Genomic DNA, 21,474 nt, shown 5'->3' with positions numbered 1-21,474 from the left:
TGTTTTCTGTAGGAAAACCGTGGGGTTACAAGAAAAGTATGGAAGGAAGTATGTAGCTTATGCTTTCCTCTTTGGCAAGTTTGCTCAAAAACCTGGGCAAAAAATAAGTGATCTCACTGAGGTGATGAAAAAAGATAAAGAAAGCCTGAATGTCTTCAAAGATAGAGGAGTTGAGCTAGAATTTTGTGTCAGGGATGGTAAAATGACAACAGAAGAATTCAAAAAGAAACTGGATAAAAGTAAGTTCATACACAATGAGCAGAAAACCCTATCTTTACTTCTTCATCATTATGTAGAAGCTCTCTAAGTTTTGGAGATACTTGAAATTCTACCTCAAGAATTTAATTAACATCTTCCCAAAGGTGAATGAACTTGATTTTCTGCATCTCTAGAATTCAATGTAGTCACTCTTGTGGAAAACCAGGTAAGTCAGGAAAAGTCATGGAAAGTAAAGGAATGTGGCAAATAAGTATCAACACATTATTTTTGCTGTGAAATTCAGTAGACAATTTTTCCTCATCTCCTAGTGCTATTGGTGAAAAATATTAACATAAAAGCTAATTATATCTGAGTGCACTCAGGAGCTACTTGAAGATGTCTCTGTTATGTTCTCATGCAACCAAGAATGATCAAACCACCTAGGTAGTTTGCTGATTAGTTAGCTGAGTTAGATAAGCTTATACTGAGGAAATTAAATCATATTGATGGCTAAGTTCTAACAACACGTACCTAAAAAAAAGCAACTTTTCAGGAGAGAAAACAAAAACGATTATTTCTTTTACCTGTACACTGATATTAAAAACCAAAAGTTAATTAAACTGATAAAGAAGTACTCATTTGCAAACAAAGAGTTGTTTTTTGCTTATATTTTTTTAAAAATGTTATTACTCTTATTTTAAGATACCTGTCTCAAACCGGCCGAATTTGAGATACATGTTGTTAGAACTTAGCCATCAATATGCAGATTGTCCCTATGACAATGCATGGAAGACCCAAATTTGATTTCTTCTCTCAATTTTCCGAATTATACTTAAGCCCACATTGATAGAAGATCCTACAATGAATGCATATCAATATCATTTAAATAATACAGTAGATTCCGGTTAATTGGGACACATCGGGACAGACACACTTTGCCCCAATTAAGCGGCTGCCCCAATTAGGCGAACTATCCCATACATGTACATAGACAAACTTTGAAATGATAGAAAGAAGACTAAAGAATGGTTATAATGTAAACAACGTTTATTAAACTTTTAATTTGTTTAATAAATCAGCGAGATTAGTTAATTTATTAACATTTTTAGGAATGATAGTAATCTTAGTTGAAAATATTTTTCAGTCTCAGGCGATGCTGGATGAATGTCATTTACTAACTCCTATTGAAGAAAAATTCACTGTTAATTAGTTAATAATATGTGATTCCTTAAATTCCTAAACATGCAAGTACTTTCATTTCAAATCGTATCTCCTCGTCCAAGTCCTCGTCTAATGACGACCTTGGGCTATCTTCATTGCCTTTTACATGAAGAAGAGTCGTTAACCCTCAATGAACCTCCTTGCATCCAGAGTTATCACTTAGCTACGTTCAGGTGCGATTTCATCTCCATCACCATCCTCACCTTCAACTTCACTGTTGCCTGTGTAATACGGTTTCAGCAATATCAAGTTCACAGTTTTCATTGGTCCAAATTGCAGTGAATATTATCAAGCTCTTCATGGCTTGTTATATGGCACAGTTTGGAGTTGAATACATTTTCAGATTCTGCTGTAATGTTGAACTCTGCACTGAAACTTTAGAAATTGCAATGAAAAACAATTTTGAATTTTTTGACATTTGACATCGGGCCAGCTTTTAGCCAGAAACAATATTGCTTGCTGAATGTTCACCTTTGAGCTTAGCGGGTTGGTGGTGGATGATGATATCAGAAGGTTATCTTCTATTGATTCTAGAATATTATCTACTTATTTCCCACGGTAAAGTGTTCTCAAATTTTTAATGATCCCCATATCCATTGGTTGCTCCAAGGACGTTATGTTTCCAAGCAGAAATTCCAACTGATAATTTTTTTAACACACATTTTGGCAATTAGCATGTGTCGTACAATTGTCAAGTACAAGAAGAACCTTTCTTGATTTCCATGCTAATTCTATATCCCCACTGGTCAATCATTGCGTAAAGAGACTCACTGTCATCGCTACCTTGCTATTGGCTTGGTACTCTGATAGTAAACTGCTTATTCTTAACCCTTTAAAGCATTGAGGCTTAGCACTTTCCAGAATTGCCGGAAGAGTTTTTTTATCAGTTCCCGAAACATTTAAACAATACTAAACAGTGATGCGATCCATCGATTTTTAAAGCCCTTTGGTCCTACATGACTGTAATAAGAAGAGCCATTTGGTGTTGCTCGGTATTACAGTCCCGTTTCATTGGCATTGTAAATGCCAACAGCGCAAAAATTCAGGAGTAACTTGGGCAGTTTGTTCAATTTCCACTCCTCTGCACTCACAACATCAGCACTTTTTTCTCCGTTAGCTCTCTTGAATTTTATTTCGTTTGTGGTCTTCCATCGAGATGCCAACCATCTGTTGCCTTAAAATGGTCATGACCAAGTTTCAAAGCTAGTTCCTCCGACTTCTTATTTAACATTGGACCGCTTACACAAATCCCTCGATCGCTTACAATGGAATACCATTGATTTAAAGCGTCCTCAACATCTGGATCCTTACGTTGACGCTTGCGTTTCATAGACGATGCTTGCTTTCCTTTGCGACTCCATTCCTCTCTTAGTTTATCCTATTGCTTCAATAACTGAGCAATCGTCAATTTCGGCACCCCGGTAATCTCAGCCAAACGGAGATGACTGGATTGAGGATAAACTTTATTTTTGTCGAGTATAGCAAATTTCAGCGAGTAAAAGGTCTTAACGTGGCATATTATTCAAGAACTGGAGTGTCACTGAATTCTCAGAACTAAAACAATATCACTTATCCTAGGTTCACTTAGATCATAGAGCACGAGATAAATCCCACCAAATATGCGCACCATTGAAACTGGTTTTAGACTGTTAGTTCACAGATGACTAGGTACAAGTGAAGAGAAAAATGTCTTTTGTGCATGCATAGACTACTGGGAGAGTGATGGGAAAAAGAGAAAGGAACGAAGAAACGTAATTTTCCAATAGTGACTACTCAGTTGTATAGAGGAAAAGGAATTAAAAGGATAGATTTCATGAGTAAGTTGAATTTTGTTCAAGATGCTGCAAACAAAAAGCTCTTTGTAAGCGAAATTGTTCGCCTCGAACTGTGTCCTCTGCTAAAAATCAGCCTGTACTTCCTAGAAATTGGCCCGTACTCGCTCTTACACCCTCACCACGGGTGTCATCAGTTCTTTCTAACTATCCCGGGCTCATTCTATCACCTATAGCCTGCCACAGGAGTCCTCTCCTCTTGAACACATCACTACGTTGAATGAGGTCTCATGGTCAGGAAACGGAATCCTATTCCTCACATGGATAGTATAAGAACAAGAGTTTTAAGATTAAGGCAAGAATAGGTGTACTTGAGAAAAATAAGACTAAATTAAAGAAGGAAAATAGAAAAAACGGTATTCTGATACGAAAAATTTTTAATTTCGTCGCGAGCATAGAGTCAATGTCGCCGACGCATGGCCCAATAAAGCGGCATGCTGTCCCAATTAAGCGGAGAAAACTCTGGGATATTCTTCGATTGGATTCGGTTCTTCAAGATTTGCCCCAATTAAGCGGCTGCCCCAAGTAACCGGTGGACCCATTAAACGGAATCTACTGAATTGAATTTTATTCATTGAACCTTATTAAAAATGCTTAAATAATACAGTTTGCATTGTAATGAGTTTTCATTTTGAAAAATTGGCTAGCCCTTAAAGTTAAGATAAGGCAATCATTTATAGGTTCGTGCTGAAATTTTCATGATGATTGTAAGATCCCTAGTACCGACTTAAAATTTCAAAAATACATTTTAAAATATTTCACTGGATGATCAAAAATGATGACCACAGGAAAATACTTTGGGCACCATACATTATTCAAAGAAAGTTCTGGATAATCTCCAATGAGAGTATGCGAAAAATCCACAGAGAAAAAAATCATTTGCCTTGACAGGGATTCGAAGTGGAATCCCCCAATTTCCAGTCGAGTGCTTTAGCCAGTTAAGCTACAGAGGCCTCATTATTTCCAGGGGAAATTTGAGGACTATACCAGGCAAGGTGGTATGGACTGCTGGGCATATGATGCCACAAGCAGTCCAAATTGTGCACACAGTGCCTCGGCCAGAGAGCAAAGCCCGAACTTTGGCTAAATAGAGTTGGTCGTTCTCGACTAATTTAAGTATACCGGGACTAGCCATTGTGATATCTTCACGGAGTCACCTGCAATGCACAAAATGTTCGAAAAATACAGAGAAAAAAATCATTTGCGACATATCTTCACTACATCAAATGAGCAAATAATATGGTTATGCTCATTATGATTTTTGGTAATCCGCGGACGTACCAAAAAAAAAAACATTTTTGCTCTACATATATTTCTATACAGAACATTTGCTACCTATGGATACTGTTTGGAATGACAATTTTTTAATATAACTGATTTACAACTTGATACCTATGTAACATTACTTTTTACTACTCATCGTGGATGTTACAAATAGGATATCTATGTAATGCTGTCAAAATATCTATCATGTAATAACAACATGTTTTGGACATGTCAACCTCATTTAGATATCTAATGGATATATCATCAGCTGCTTGGTTAGGATCAATATCACCTGGATTACTAATTTGTTTTCTAAATTCATTACTGAAAGTAAACTCTTCACTTTTATCATTTCAGTCATGCAAAGTGATGATTTGGACTCTTGTGATGGCATTTTCATAATTGTGTCTTCACATGGCTCTAAAAATCTTCTCACACGTACATATGATGGGGTATTCTCAACAGAGTACATTCAGCATAAACTTGCTACATGCACGAAGTTAAAGGACAAACCAAAAGTCATAATAAGGGATGTAAGTATTGATAAATTTTGATTTTGGAAGAAGTAACAAAATATCAATTCTGTATTGATTCAATTATGACATGATTCTGGTAATACGATTGTATTCACCTATTTTATTTCTATAGTAAAATATGGTAAAATAGCAGCAGGCTTTCAAAATTTTTCCAATCTGTCAGTGTCATATTTGATTAAAATACACATATGCTGTATTATTATCGCACATCATTTAATAAATAATAAACTGGGTTTACCATTTTTCTCTGAGGTGAGGCATGAGTTCGTATACAAATGGATTTGATTTCCCAAAACCTTAATAAAATGTTAATGGTAACACTAGAACACTGTCAGATGAAGAACAGATGACAGACATGCAGCCAGTGGGGAAATAGCCAATAAGTATGTAAAGCTAAAAGCAAAATTGAATTCATGATGAGAGACTCAATATAACTACATAAGTACTATGCTGTTGGCTGGCTGATGGATTGTGTCTTTGACTCAGAAAGATGTGGTAAACTTACTTTTGGATATAAGTAGATTCATTCCATATAGAACCATTTCAGTTGTTGCTTTAGGAAACGTAAGGTTCTCAAGCATTGTATTGCACAGAATTGCTCATAATTATATTTATTTCAATATTTACTTTGTTTTCTTACTACAAGATAATCCTGAAGCTAATGGGGTAGTTTCGTTCATCAAAGAAAACGAAATGCATTGATTGCGATTCGTTACCCACCATTAGTGTATTCATAATATGCAAATTATTTCATTTTAGAAATACCGGTTTAGAGGAATGGCAATAGTCCATTTTTATCCTCATTTAAAAAAGGCCAGATTGGCGCCCACGCGATACCACTCCACGTGACGTCACAGGGACCTAGTTTCTATACGAGTAGATAGGAGTTATACATCGTCTGAGATTACCAATGCATGCATGAGGCGCAGAGCTCAGGGAAACATGTCTTAATAATCACTTATTAAAACTGGCTAAGGTCGGAAAGTTTTCTTCGTTTGATAAGGTATTAATAATCCTTATTTAAGCCAAGCGCTACCAGCTAGCAGGGTACTCAGCTACCCGCTAGCAGCCTGCATCGTATCAGCGCTCAAGCCTCCCTCAAGGTCACCTCACAGGGCGGCAGCGGGAACGAGAAATACGTCACACGGAGAGATTTCCGGGCATTCATACTTAGCTGTCGCGTTTTCGCGCGCTTGAAAATTTTCACTTTTCATTTAATCGCGAAAAATAGATATCGTCATTTAAAAATCTAAATGCATTAAATACGTACTCCAGGAGTATCGATCAAGCAGGAATCTTTCGATTTATACAATAAAAAAATAATAGGAAACCACCCTATTCCACCGTTCCATACTAGATTCATTGTGTTTCTCTCATTGAAAATATGACCTCAGTGTAATAAATGACAAGAAAAAAGATTCCCAATGAGCTACAATATCGCAGGCAATTTAAAATCTCAGATGAAGTTTGCCATGATTGGCTAAATGATCGAAAAAATCGATTTTTTTCCAATCCATCTGGCTCAATGAAAAAAAGTTGTGGAATCGATCAAAAATAAGGCCTGAAAATTTTGAGACCTCTAGGTGAACCCTGACCCTCGCTCAAATGCCATTTATGAGGAGAGAGGGTCAAAAATCTAAAAATTTAATATTATATGATCATTCCCTCTAGATTTTGCCGAGAGAACATAATAACTTCCCATAGAGAACAAAATTTTGAGCATTTTGAAGTATCTGCCACCGTTAAGACAACAAAATGCCAAATTTGAGTGCGCCTCCATGAAGAAAAAATGCCAACGCCCACATGACTTGGTGGATAGAAGAGCAGCAGGCCATTCCCATGCCCTCCCCACACGCCTCTCCGCCTCCCATGCCCCGAATACAGTAAACTTCATCCTGGGTGTGCTACAAGGAGGGCACTCATCTTTGATAATATAAATCGGCTGATGGTAGAAGGTAAAAAAGAATATGCAGTGAGATGACTTGTCCCTTTTCTGGCATCTCGTCGGCATTGAACAAATCACTGTTTCCAACCTTTAGAGAAATGATGAAATATTTTTGCATTATTTGCGATATTTTTAGATCCGCGAACGTAGGCAAGGAGCTTAAGCTATAATTATGGTCTATGAAGAGGCCTTTCGTGTGGCTCTCCCCAGTGGAAAAAAATCGATTTTTCTGATCTGCCCTATTGGCTAAGTGTGATTGAGAGGAGAGTACAAAAAAGCCAGAGGCAGTGGGGGGAAGTCCGGATCCCCCCCAATATAAAAAAAACTGAATTTCTCTGCTTCATAACAGAACAAAATATTGATAAATCATGAATTTGCAAATGATTTCTTTGAAAAATGAAGTTTTTCGATTATGAAAAGTGTTAAAATTAGTGTAAAACTCTCTTCTAAGTACCCTATTTTTAAAAAATTCCCTCCCCCTGGGTTTTAAACTCAACCCCCCCGTCAAAAATTCCTGGCTATGCAAATGGCCAGAGTAAATGAGTATTTTGATTGAAATTTCAGGAAGTTAGGTTTTGGAAACATTGAAACAACCCTGTTACTATACTTATTGGCAGGGGCGGATCCAGGATTTCTTTCCTGGGGGGGGGGGGGGGCACAAGCAAGGCCATACCCAGGATTTTGTTCTGGGGGGGGGGGGGGCACAAGGATACCTCGTAATACAAAAGGAACGCAGTCATAATGCGACTGTATTAAAAATTTTGTATATATTTCAAGGGTCCGGGGGGGGGACACGTGCCCCCCTCCTAGTTCTGCCTACGCTTATTGATATTTACATTTCAGGCTTGCCGTGGATCCCATAAAGAAGGTCGTGTGCCATATGGTGCATATGTTCCGAGAGGAGGGGAGAGGAAAGATTGGCCAGTCCCACAAGGCACTTCCATGAATATGAATGACATAATAATAGCTTTGGGTTCTGTTGAAGGTAGGATAGCACATACTGGTCAACTCTTCTGATTTTGTGTTTTCTTCAAATTTGGTTCATAGTCTGAACACCATTTACCCGCCTATCACAGAATGCTAGCACAGATTTGACACTTCATTGGCTAAGCTTTGACTTACAGATGGCAAGAACCTAGCAAAACACTGTCAATTTTATTTTTCATTAACAGAGCAAAAATAGCCATTAGAGGACCCTCTAATAGATAGAATCAAATACTAGCACAACACCCCCTGCTTTAAGGTCAATCACAAGGAAATAGAAAGTATTAGTGGTGTAGTAATAGAAAAATATTATTGGTGTTTCTATACTGTATTTTTATTAAAATAATTTCTATTAATTAAAAATCAAATTTATGGCTGCAGGATCTTGCTAAGCTTTTAAGGTATCATCTTTTAGCATATGATGTGACATAACAGATTCTTATATATATTTTTTCTTTGCAGGAACGGTAGCCAGCTATGATGATGTAGGATCTACTTTCATTTATCATCTATGTGAGATGATAAGAGAGCATGACGAATTAGATTTCCAGACAATCCTTACATTAACTATGAATGAAGTTTCCTCAAAAGGTCATAAGCAGCAAGTCACATTCACCTCTGGTTTGCAGAAACTGCTGCACCTCCCAAAGGTGAAGAGCCAATAATGGAATATGCATAATCCATCATTTCAGATGTAAAGATCAAGAATTTTTATTGTGGAACATTTTGTTTTTTGTGCATGCATCGTGATGAATAGCATAAGGGGATGTGATGACTCATATGAACCCAGGTATTAGCGGATACAGAAAACTCAAGGGGGGGCACAAAAGGTATCTTGAGATACCTTTACTTTTGTGATAATGACAGATAAATAAGTCACATGCAGAGTTTAAGAAAGTTTTATATAAACTGATAATATGCATATATGTACCAGATAGTGCCATCCTATGATATAAAAAAGTTACAAATTCTGCAATGTTTGGCTATTCGGGTGGTCTTCAAGGGGGGGCACGTGCCCCCTGCACCCCCCCACATATATTCTAGGGATCCTAGAAAATGGATTTTGACGCTATTCTGACTCCTAAAAACAAGATGATAGTTAATAAAAAAATGGCAATTTTTGAAAGAAAAAATACAGTAAAACCTCTATGTAGTGAACCTCTTTACATCATAAACCTCCATGCATCATACCACTGCTACAGTCCCGTCAGATTTACATGTAAATTTATAGGCAAACCTCTATGTAGTGAACCTCTATCTTGTAAAACCTCCTCTCATCATACCAAGGAGACACCCCTGATACAGGCAAACTACCTCCGCAAATCATACCAAGACAACTAGAGACCATTAATGCAGCACGATTATGTACATGGAATGACATTTTCAGCGATAAATATTTCACGCTTATTTTTTTTCTTATACACCTTTAATATGCTGTAATTTTCACGTTAATCATTAGTTTTGGCCATCTTGTTACATATGAGAGCATACCCAACAGTAAATAAGAAAAAAGGTATCCAACTATCCTAATCATTTTAATTGACTGTTGAATTAATAGAGATCACATCATTTTCTCTCGAATCATGGTAAAAATCATGCGATAGCACTCGCTTTCTGTAATTATTTAATAATAAATACATGTTCACTTATGCATGCATGTTTGTTTAAGCACATAAATATAATGGTTTAAAAGACAGTAGGGCTTTTCATTTCCAAGGGTATGAAAAAATGGTGCCAAACACTGAAACCCCTCTATAGTGAACCTCCATACATCAAATTGCCCAAATTTTGGTCCCCTCCATTACAATGTAAAGAGGTTTTACTGTACTATGAAAAGTGAGAATCTCATAGTATATAAATTTCAAAATATAATGTGATATAATATGATGTGATAATATTATCTGCTCCCCTCCTTACCTAGGGAATTAGGGGGTCCTAGAAAATGGATTTTGACGCTATTCTGGCCCCTAAAAACAAGATAATAGCTAATAGTAATTGGAAATTTCTTAAGAAAAAATACTATGAAAAGTGAGAATTTCACAGTTTATAAAATTTCATGATGTTTAATGATTACATTATCTGCTAAGTGAATTTTTTCCTTCAAACTGCGCTGATGTCTTAACAACCTCAAAAACAGCCTTTTTGTATAACCCTATCAAAAAAGCATCTGGATCACTTTTATCTTCTGACACCTTAATTTTATTTATTTTTATATAATTTTATTACACTGAGTATACTATAAATGAAGCAAAAAATGAAAACATAAAGTTTTATGATGTCAACGAAAACTTCGGTTCAAGTAATCCTAGTCTGTCATTATACACATTTCATGATAGACCCTCCTACACCCCCCAAAACTTCAAAAACAGAAAAAATATTATTATCGCAGTAGTATTACTTTGTTTGAAACACAGTAATTGTATGTTCCAGTAGTATTTTGGGCTATTGTATCGCTCTCCATTTTATTCAAATCAGTGACTTTTTGTAACACTTATAAAATGTATCCATGTTTTTTTCGAAAATACATTTGTGTTATAAAGCAAAATTTCCTGTGTTATTATTGGTTTCATTCATGTACAGGAAGGAGTTCATGAGAGGATCGCTACGTAAGAGTTTAAAGGAAAGGTTAGTGAAGAGTTTGATCTGGAGTGTATCTCTCTATGGTGCGGAAACATAGACTATTAGGAGAGAAGACTGGAGGCATTCGAGATGTGAGAGTGGCAAAGAATGGAGAAGGTGAAATGGACGGAGAGGAGGAGGAACGGCGAAGTGCTGGATATGGTTGGCGAGGAGAGGCAGCTTTTAGATGAGATACGGAGTAGACAGAAGGTATGAATGCAGGGATTACTTAGAGGGGAAGGGATGTTAGAGATGGTGTTAGAGGGTAGAATGTTGGGTAAACGAGGGAGGGGGAGGAAGAGAATAGGAATTTTAGATAGAATGAACGGGAGTAGGCCTAATGGAAAATAAAATGAAAAAAGCAAAATTTATTTCTAAATAAACCGATGACATTTCTTTGCTTTTGATTTTGTTATGCATGTATGTAGGTGCATAGAATTATGTATCTTTAATATTTGAACAGGGGCAGTCTGGGGTGACTCGGGAGTTAGGGCTCATAATGGGGCCCCACAGGGGAAATTTTACGGAATTGCCTACTCAGAAACGGATTTTGACACTATTCTGTGTCTTAAAAAAACATAAAATTAAATGAACAAATGTCAATTTTGTAAGAAAAATAATGCTATGAAAAGTGAGAATTACATGCCTTATAAAATTTAATAATGCATTATGGTTAAAATATCTATTATTTAGTGAATCTGTTCCTCAAAAGTGTGCTGAGATCTAAAGAGCCTCGTAAAATAACCTTTTCAAATAACCCTTTCAAAAAAACATCATGTTCTCTATCTTCTGACACATTTAATTTTTTTTTATTCGATCTTTTAACTCTTGAGTATGCATACAGTGTAAAGCAACCAATGAAAACGCGAAATTTTCCATTGCAAAAAAACCTTTGGTTCAATCTTTTTTAATTACACCTTTCATACATGCTTCGCGATAGACGCGATCGTTGTGGGGACCCCCTCAGCTTTGGCGATTGCTGACCTGGCCAGACCGTCCCTGTATTCGAACATTACTTTCTAGTCATTCCAATGCTTCTACGCTGTCACTCAGATCATGAATATTTCATAGAGGATACTCCAGTTGGCCAATCAATGTGCTGTGATGCACCGCATATTTAAATTGGTTTACAGAATCAATGAAGACTGAGCAGTCCAAATTTCATTGGTAAATGAACTATACTCATGGCTGCTATCGTAAATTCACTTTAGAACCCAGCTGACACAGAGAACAATCAATACCTCTCCTTCACATGCATATGCCCTCTGCATGTAGAGACCTGAATTCTTTCTTTTGAAATGAGGCCCTCCGTATGCATTATGGTGGTCCAGTAGGGTCACAAATGAGATTCTGCTGTGCTTATGGAATCGCATTCTTTAAGGTACCTTCACAGCTTGATGTTGCATCAATGCCATGACTGGCAAGCCAATCATATCCCATCTTCAAGAATTGAACATGTCAGGTCGCCAGCTCACTGCGTCATTGCAGAAAAGTCTGTTCGTGTTGGATTTTCTGTGTGTGGAGGTGGCAATAAGCTAGGGATATTGAATTGGTGCTTATATATTGGAAGTTTAGGGATAAAATGCAAACAATGATGACAAATATATACAACATAGCAAGTTGAAAGGACCACAGAGGCTCTTTGATATGGTAAGATGAATAATGAATTTTCCTTTTAACAATTAGCCAATTGATATAACAAATGAGGAAAAACTGATGTGTTAGAAAATTAAATTGAAAAAATATTTCCTTGACTACTGTTTTTACAATGTTGGAGAATTTTGATCTTTGATGAATTTAGAAGCCTGTAAATATTCTCTTATTACCTGCTTCCATAAGTAAAATGAATCTGACAGATGGTTCCCAGGAGCTAACGCAAAAAAGACTTACCTTGATCATAATGATGTAGCCAAGGGATATCATCGTGACTGTTAATATTGCAGCATGCTGTTTAACTTTTCAAATATGTACTGCCATTTTCTTGTACTTCATCCTTTTTCTTTATTTGATGGGGTATATATATGTAATAACATATCAACAGGACCAATAAATCCTATCTACACTACGAGCCATGCTAGACGTTCGCTACTACTGATTGAAGTAAACACGCTAACTCATCTACTGCTACACCTCCTGAGATGAAAATTTCACAGAAAAATTATGCTTATGTCACAAGATTCCCTAATTCCAATTCCTTGTGTTCACCCTGAATTTTGACTGATAAAAATATCGTTTTCTTTGACCTTTTCATACATGAGAGGTTCAAGTTTTCCAGGTAAATACACATAGTAGTTATTACAGGATATTTGGAGTAGCTTGCATTGCAGTGGTATCTTCTACAAGAGAAACATAGTGAAGCTGAACAGAGGAGTTATCTTCTAGGATTTTTGGAAAGAAAGAAAGGATAATAAATGTTTAGTGATGAAGTATAAACAATCTTGTGTGATACAAAGAACCATATTTTTTCTAAAACGGAGAGTAAATTGTAATTATATCAAATTACTGTACTTCCACATGCAAATTTACCAAATCTTTCTGTGGACAAGGACACAATCCCTCAGCCTGGTGAGAGTATGGCTGTTTTTTGTTTTGCGGATCATCATAACGTTAATTTTCTCTGATGCTATCGACAGGGTTTCATGACTCTTTCTTGATTTCCCGGAGCTAATTCCTATCTCCTGATTTTGTGCTGTTTACCCCGACCAGTAAAAACCCTGAATTCATTGACCCAGCAGAGCAGGGTCAACTTTGATGACTATGGAAGCTTGTAAATATTCTCTTATCGACTGCTTACCTTAGCAAAATAAATCTGACAGATGGCTCCCATGAGCTAACGCAAAAAAGACTTACCTTGATCAAAATAATGAAGCCAATGGATAACAGCAAAAATAAAAACCAATTTAAACATTCATTAAAACAGTATTGCTTGCAGGGAGTTCACCATTAATTTTAGAAAATGGTTAGGTAAATGAGTATGGACAGCTCAGTACTCTCAGAGGGTCAGCATTTTGATTCAAAACACCAAGTTTTCGGTCTAAGCATGACAACTCAGCAATAATTAAGCTCACTGGATATTTTTATATCATCCTCCTGAAAAGCATAATTTATTTTCGATTCAGAATGGCAGTAAGTAACCAAAAGTTAGAACAACAAAAGGTTTTTTAGGATCAAAAATTTCATGTTTTTCCTGTTTTCATTACACAAGGATAATAGTGATTATAATATAATAATAATACAAATAATAGTTTCCTATCTTTATACAAGTTACAAGACTCTCTCTCTCTCATTCTAAAAGGCAGGCTCGATAAAAATAACTCACCAATACACATTTTTATTTTATGCCATTTGGACCAATTAAAAGTGTGTTAGAATACAAAAATATCAACCGACTTTACAATGTTCTCCTCATGCGTAAGTTGACTGTCACCACTGATTAATAATACATCCGTTTTTCATCTTCTTTAAAAAAAAAAACAGCCTAACTATTGTCAACTCCCTAACAGTGGTGCAAATTCATTCATCAACAGCTATGACAGCTTTTTGTATTTTTAGTTCATTTTTCACTTTATCATAGTTCAGTCTAAAACAAAAGAGCAATCATAATCCCAGATGTCTAACCATCTAAATTTTCCCCATGGTCTACAGTTATTTATATATTTATTTATATATATATTTATATAATTCCTTGATCATCTGTACACAAAATTACAAGTACATATCCTTTGGTTTTTTTTTTATATAACTACAATAATAACAAATGCTCGAGGCGTTGGTCTATCCCCAAAACTACCACCCAAGGTAATAAACCACACGAATGGTGTATGATGCACTCCTTTCCTACCAATGGCCCAAAAAAAAGGCCCTGAATGCAAGGACCGATATATCACCTTGGCATGGCAGGAATATCCAATACAATCTTCACTATCTTCACTCACATATCTCACACTCACAGAGATAATTTTTTTCATATACTTCTCTCCATTATCAGGTACCCTGCAAAGTGTATGTATAATATTTTTTTTTCGATTTTTGAGAACTTTTTTTTTTTTTAACTTTTAAACTTTCCTTTTCCAGTCTCTTCCATTTCACAACCTCAGTTAATTAATTGCACATTATGCACACAAAAAAAATGAGAGGATTAAGCCGAGAGAGTGACAATTTGGAGACAATAATATTTTTTTAAATCAATTATCAGGGTGTCCAGACAGACGAAGCAGAAAAATGCATGCGTAATTTCCGGTTTTCCAGGGAAAGTTTACAAAAGTTCAGGTTCATCTTACGTGATTAATGTGATAGATAAGGATTTTAAAACACCCAAAATTACTTCAATACTTTTAAATAATACCAGATTTATGCATTTAAAAGGTCAAAGAATAGGTTAGTTAACACACATTGTATGCAAAATTTAAATTCATTCAATGCAAGCCAAGACGTTGCTTCCATCTCATAAGTATAGATGTTGACATCACCTGGAATTCTATTCATTGTGTTTCTGAATCTTACTTGAATCAAGAGTGCTAGCAGACTTTTCGATTCTATTGTCTTGTCTGACATTCCATGTCTCAACGCGACTGTAAAAATTCTACTGAGCTACTGAACTTAATAATTATGAAAACCACATTTTAGGCCACAAAATGGGAGTTGCACTAGCAAAAGTTTATGTGAAATGAATTTGAATGATTTTTCTGGCCGCTGGACACCCTGATTACACCAGCAAGACTGATAAGATTTTCATTCTATATGGCTGCCTAACTCCAAACTCTTCATAAATGTTTCCACAATCCTATAATCATGTGGATGACGCATAGAAACCAGCATGAATCCAAAAGGAGAACTAATCACAACACAGGAAACAATAACTTTTCGAGCAATGACTTGCAAGAGATCAATACTACAGTTTTTTTTCAAATTCCCCACAGTAATATTTAAAGGAAAACGTGAGGTATTAGGGCTATAAGCAAACCCTTGAATTACATGAAAAATATAATACTACTAAGAAGTTATCACTAGAACCAAAATAGCACTGACACCTCCCAACTTCATGAGCTCATACTAAAGTGGAAGACAGAAACCTAGTGAGAATATTAGAACAGCTCTGCAATGTAAATCATATGTGTGGCACGTGGAGGGCCTGGTACTTCATCTACCTTGAATTGCTCGATACATCAAGTTTCCAATGACAATAATAAATAGGTACGCATAAAGGGAAGCCATAAATAATCAGCCAAAGATAGAATCAAGCAGCACAATTAATTTCATGATCCCTGAATAAAATTGTGACGATTTAAAATTCGATAAGTTAAAACCTTGCTCTTACTTGACTGTTTTCCCACTTTTGAATTTGATTTTTTTTTTTGATGCTTATGCTTTTCCATACAGAAACAATAATCTTTACATGTTTTAGAATGAAGAGCTTACATCTTAAGCAGCTCGTGATCACATTTACACCAATCTCAAAAGGCCACTCACATCACAACTAGCTAAATCCAAATGATACAGTCATTACCACACCTTCACGTTGTCATACCATTAGTATACATCAGATAAAGCTTCACATTTGTATCATGAAAATGCATAGTCTTCGACTAATCATTTTGAAACTTAGTAAACAGTACGATGACTGTACAAATTTAATTTCTTCGCCAGCCATTAAAAAGATTTCTCTTTCCCAGTCTTCCTTACTCATTCAAGATCAATAGTTTAAAAAAATGCAATGCAACGGAACAATATTAGAAAGTAGCCACTTCTCATAGTTCACTCTCCCTCTACATTCCCTACAAATAGCGTAACTCCCAAAATTTTCTCATCTTAACCAGAAAATTATCTTTTTTAGTTTCCCTTCCTTGCGATTACGTCTCCCTAATTGAAGTAAACCAACCAATACATTCAAACAATTTAATTCAAACACACCATACCCATAGTAACAACTTTGGCTTTTTATGTACAAAAAAACAAGAGAGATTAAAAAAAAACACATTTGAACACACCCATCCCATTTCAGAGTAAGAAAAACATTCCCATAACATAATTTGTCTGCAGTGCCCGAAAAAATTGGAAAAAGGACCGCTCAGGAAGCCTAACCTTCCAGAACAATCAACCCGAATTGCTCTCCAGAATTTCTTGTACAATTTTTTAAAAGATGTTTCATGAGGGTGGGAGCTAGGCATTATTATCAGATTTACAATTTTCAGGGACAATCTTGATCCAATTTCTCGACCGTGAAAAAAAATTTTGATCTGGAAGAGAGGGGACTGTGGATAGTCGGAGGTTTTGCAAATGAAAGCCTGCAAGTTGAAAATAGTGGACATGCAGAGGGAGGAAAAAATGGACATTTCTACTTGCCAAAGAACATCAGCTTGCAGACAAAAAAAAATAGTGAGGGTGCGAGAAGAATTATGCCAAAGCAACAGCTAAGAGAAGGGAGGACAAGAAATGAATTAATAAACAAGATCTACTCTTTGAAGATATCACAGTCTTACTCTCATATTTTCTTTCCTTTTTTCATGACAGTTTCATGCGCACATTTAGAAAATGGTGGGAGTAGGGAAACCTTAACCGCAAAGTTGTTCTCTCAACTGAGGACAGACATCTCCACGACCTCAGTGGCACTCCCGAATAAAATTTTTTCAATATCTTTTCAGCTAAGGAGGTATGATGAGGAAAGCATACCCCCACGCAAAAGAAACTCTATAAAGCTTCAGACACCCAGTTAGTCTCCCTTGAACAGTGCCGGCAAAGGTGCTTAAATCAAAAGAGAACGTCCACTGAATGCGGAGTTAAAAATCTCTTTTGGAAATAAAAATAAATCCCACCATAACGATTGGGGGACATTCAGTCCATTTGAATTTTTTTTCCCATTTCATTTTTGTCTACAAAAAAATATTCAATCTAGGTAATTGCTCCAGGAAATTTCTATTCCCCTAGCAAAAGGGGAAAAAAATATCTTTCACGCTCTCACATATGCACAATTCCCAGCAGTAAAACCTTTGATCAATTTTTTCCATAAATACAAATATTTTACATCAAATTCTTTTGTATATTTTATATATATTTATATATATATATATTTATCCCCTGATCGATATGGCAGGAAGATAGAGGTGTCAAAACTTGCAAGGGAGTAGAAGAGAGATAGAGGGGTAGAGATTAGGGGAACTCGGTCACTAGCATGGTAACGAGGCAATACAACCATCGTCTTTGGGGGGCCAGATACATCCCCAAAAACCTTCCCTGGATGTCAACCACCTAAACCCAAAGGGGACCTCCCAGATTAAAAAAAAATTACACCACCCCTCTTCACGCACCTTCAGAATTTTTATCAGGAACCAAGTAAGGAAGAAAGCAATTGTGGTAATGAAACCGTGTTCGTTTCCTCTCGCATACTCAAAAAAAACGCACATGCACACCAATGTACCAGAAAAACTCACATTGTCGGCTAAAAATATAGGACTCACTTACGTCAGATTAGGGGGGAAAAAAACCAAAAGGGACTTGCACAAGTTTCTTCAGCATGTCCTTGTCTTTTTTTCTTCCTCCCAAGTCTTTTAAACACAATCAGGCATACATAGGCGCGCACACACAAACACACACTCACTTATCTACAGTTGAAACGCAACACCCTCCCCCCCCAACAGGCACGATTGTCCGTAAGAAGCCTTACAAGAGGGCTCTGGCAGTTGAGGCAGTTGGGATTTTCTTTTTGTTGGCCACTCCCCAGCAGTCTTTCATTAAAATTAATCGTAGTTTAAAAAAAAAAAATTCGAGTAAAGATCCCTAAAAATTTTTAGAAATCCAGTCAATATTATTTTTTTCTATCTTTTGGGTTCACTAGTAATTTTTTTTTTGAGGAGCCACACAACTTCTGGGGTCGAGTCGACACTCAAAAAATAAAGTAAAATAAAAATCCAGCACAGTAGGGGGTTCCGTGAACTGGGAGGGAGAGCTTAAGAGCGTTCACAAGGGACGAGGGGCTGGAGAAGAATCTCCGAAGGTCACCACCGAGCCATCTCGACCAGTTTTCTGTCTGTTTCCTTCCCCTCACCCTCCTCCCGGTCACGCAGCACTCCACGCAATGGATACGCATCACTCTAGTCCATCACTCTTCTTTCACTCGGAGAGCAGCTTCTGAAGGAGAGACGATTTGTGTTGCTCCGTGTGTTGCTGCTGCCGTGGTGAACCATCCACAGGTGGACCCTGCAAGACGAATAATAATCAAAATTCTTCCTTTGAAAAATTAAAATAAAACAAAAATTATTAGAATATTAGAATTATAAAACAGCAGAATAGCCCACGCAAAGAGAGCATTCCACCAAAAGAGAGACCTGTTTACAGTGGGAAAGATAAACATGGAAGTAAAGAAACAATTTAGAAGAACCTACACTGGGAGTATGCTTCGATATAAAATTGAGACATGGACAATGACAGCAATGGAGAAAGCAAGGGTAGAGGCCTTCGAAATGTGGTGTTACAGAAGAATGATGAGGATCAAGTGGATCGACCGAGTTAGCAACGAGGAAGTCCTAAGAAGAGTAGGAGAGAAGAGAAGCCTCAAGAAAATCTTGATAAGAAGACCTTATTGGCCACATATTGGCCAAGAACTTCGACCTCATAAGTAGATGTTCACGTCAACTGGCATTCTATTCTTTGTGTTTTTGAACCTTACGCAAGTCGTGATGCACTTAATTGTTGAGGCCTTTACTTTGTAGAATTCCATATTTAATGTTTGGAAGGAAATTTCTTAGCTTTTCTACAAAAACACACACTTTATTGCCGACTAGTTTCGGTTACACTGTACCATTTTCAAGACTTCAAGACGCAAGTCAAAAGAGTGCTAGAAATTTTCATTATGTTTCCTTGTCTGATATTAGATGTTTCAAAAAATTCGGCAAAAACTGCTGCAATTTAAATTAGGACAAAACATATTAGGCCAGAAAATTGGAGTTGAACTGAAAAAATTTTGTGTGAAATGAATTTGCAAAAGAAAGTGCTTGAAATTTCGAATCTGTTGTCTTGTCTGACATTCCATGTTTAGATGCGGCCATAACAAATTCTGCTAAACTACTGCAGTGTCAATTAGGACAAAAACATTTTAAGCCAGAAAATTGGAGTTGAACTGGAAAAATTTTGTGTGAAATGAATTTGCAAAAAAAGATTTTGGAATTCCCGTTAGAGCAGAAATTCATGAATAATTGCAGGGACTAAAAATTCAAGCACAGTTCTTGGTCCCTGGACATTCTGGGTAAGCATTCCAATATAAAATCTACTATTCTCTTGAATCTACTACCATAGTTCCAACTCACAAATTACTAACCTTATAATGTGTGACAAGAACAAAACATAGAAAGAGGTAAACCCAAGCCATTTCCGCCTTCTTCCCAAAATACATTGAAATGGCAACAGGAAGAACATAAAAAAACATTCAAAAGTGACAGACAAACAGTTCTTGATAAAATTCCACACTATAAATGTAAGCATGAAATTATGGCCATTCCTAGAAAAAGTGAAGTGAGGAGATGAAATGGCTGATAAGCCAAGGTCAAAAAATAAACAATGGTGACATTTCAACATCCCTTTTCGTAGAGGAGGAGTGTTTTGAGTAAAGAAAACAAAATAAGAATAAATGAGTAAGAATCCCTCACCCGTAAAAACAGAAAAAAAATTGAAAGCTTTTCTTGATGACGTTGATGCAAGTGCTGCCCTCACCATTTTGATGACTCAAGTTAGTCAGTAGTCAAGTTTCCACAGGAAAAATCAGCAGAAGAAACATGGATGAAAGGCAAGTTTTCTATGCAGAAACCTGTTTTACATCTGTTCACTTTTCTCATGATGATTAATACTGAGTAGTGCTTAAGAAGACAAGTGATAACCAAATGGATTGTTGTGTGACCATGTGACTAAAAGAGATTTCCTAGGATGAGTTGGATGTAAAAGTGAAATCTTATAACAACCTTAAGAAGAAGATTTTATCAAACATATCATGAGATATGAAAAAGATAGTTATCCAAAGACACGTGGAAATCAAGAACATTAAAGGAAGGTCCTGGATGAAATACATGGAACAAGTGTTGAAGGAAGTGAAAAAGATACAACTATGTAAGTACGAAAAGATTAGCTGGCATAAGAATTGAGTCAGTAATTTTGCCAAACCAGTGATGATTGCATACCTTAAACACATTGTTATTCCATCCACACTAATTTCAACTAGGGAAAAGCAGGACATATTTTCATAGCTACATTTCTCAATTGACAGCAGCGCAGTGATAACCTTAGCAGTTAACTTCACTTTCATTATTCGGTAGCTCCTGACTACTCGTATAGCATCTGGGCCCCTGAGACGTCACATGGAGTGGCATCACATGGGTGCCAATCTGGCCTTTATTGAATGAGGTTAAAATTGACCATTAACATTCATGTGACCTGGGATTTCTAAAACCAAATAATTTGTATATTATGAATACACTCATGTTGGGAAATTAACAATCAATGCCTTTCGTTTTCTTAGATGAAGGAAACTACCCTAATGATGATTGACTTTCACAGCACTGAAATGACGTGCTTTAGGGTGTTTTATTCTTCTTGCATACATTAAAATTGGACTTGGACACAGGAATTTTTTAAACGGCTTTTCAGATAGTTCTCTTTTGAAGAAAGATGAACTGGTTCATATTTACACCTTACCATTGCGTGATGTCTTAAATTCTACCCAAGTATAACCCATTCGTACTTTCCTTTTAATGATATAAGAATATTTGAATTAGAATATGGGCGCCATTCAGGCCTTTTTCAAACGAGGTTGAAGTTGCCCATTAAAATTCGTCAAAACTGGAATTTCTAAAACCAAATAATTTGTATATTGTGAATACACTAATGTCGG

At 36.4% G+C, this 21,474-nt stretch overlaps 2 protein-coding genes across 6 annotated transcripts in view; one reads left to right on the top strand and one right to left on the bottom strand.

Annotated features, from left to right (window-relative positions):
- LOC124168344 overlaps nucleotides 1-8,869 on the top strand; it is a 47,972-nt gene extending 39,103 nt beyond the window's left edge. The window contains exons 6-9 of the mRNA XM_046546531.1: nucleotides 13-239; nucleotides 4,875-5,050; nucleotides 7,842-7,983; nucleotides 8,445-8,869. Coding sequence (XP_046402487.1) covers nucleotides 13-239; nucleotides 4,875-5,050; nucleotides 7,842-7,983; nucleotides 8,445-8,647 — 748 coding nt within the window. The 3' untranslated portion in view covers nucleotides 8,648-8,869. The remainder of the gene's footprint in view (nucleotides 1-12; nucleotides 240-4,874; nucleotides 5,051-7,841; nucleotides 7,984-8,444) is intronic.
- A 4,804-nt stretch (nucleotides 8,870-13,673) lies between these two features.
- The window catches only part of LOC124168024 (nuclear receptor coactivator 2-like), a 304,024-nt gene continuing 296,223 nt past the window's right edge, over nucleotides 13,674-21,474 (bottom strand). For all 5 annotated transcript variants that reach the window (XM_046546108.1, XM_046546111.1, XM_046546109.1 and 2 more), the window contains one exon: nucleotides 13,674-18,794. In XM_046546108.1, the coding sequence (XP_046402064.1) occupies nucleotides 18,708-18,794 (87 nt within the window). In that variant the 3' untranslated portion in view covers nucleotides 13,674-18,707. The remainder of the gene's footprint in view (nucleotides 18,795-21,474) is intronic.

The sequence above is a fragment of the Ischnura elegans genome, chromosome 11 (assembly GCF_921293095.1).
Source record: "Ischnura elegans chromosome 11, ioIscEleg1.1, whole genome shotgun sequence".
Lineage (NCBI taxonomy): Eukaryota > Metazoa > Arthropoda > Insecta > Odonata > Coenagrionidae > Ischnura > Ischnura elegans.
The sequence above is the reverse complement of the archived record's forward strand: the minus strand, read 5'-3'. Positions and strand labels throughout refer to the sequence as shown.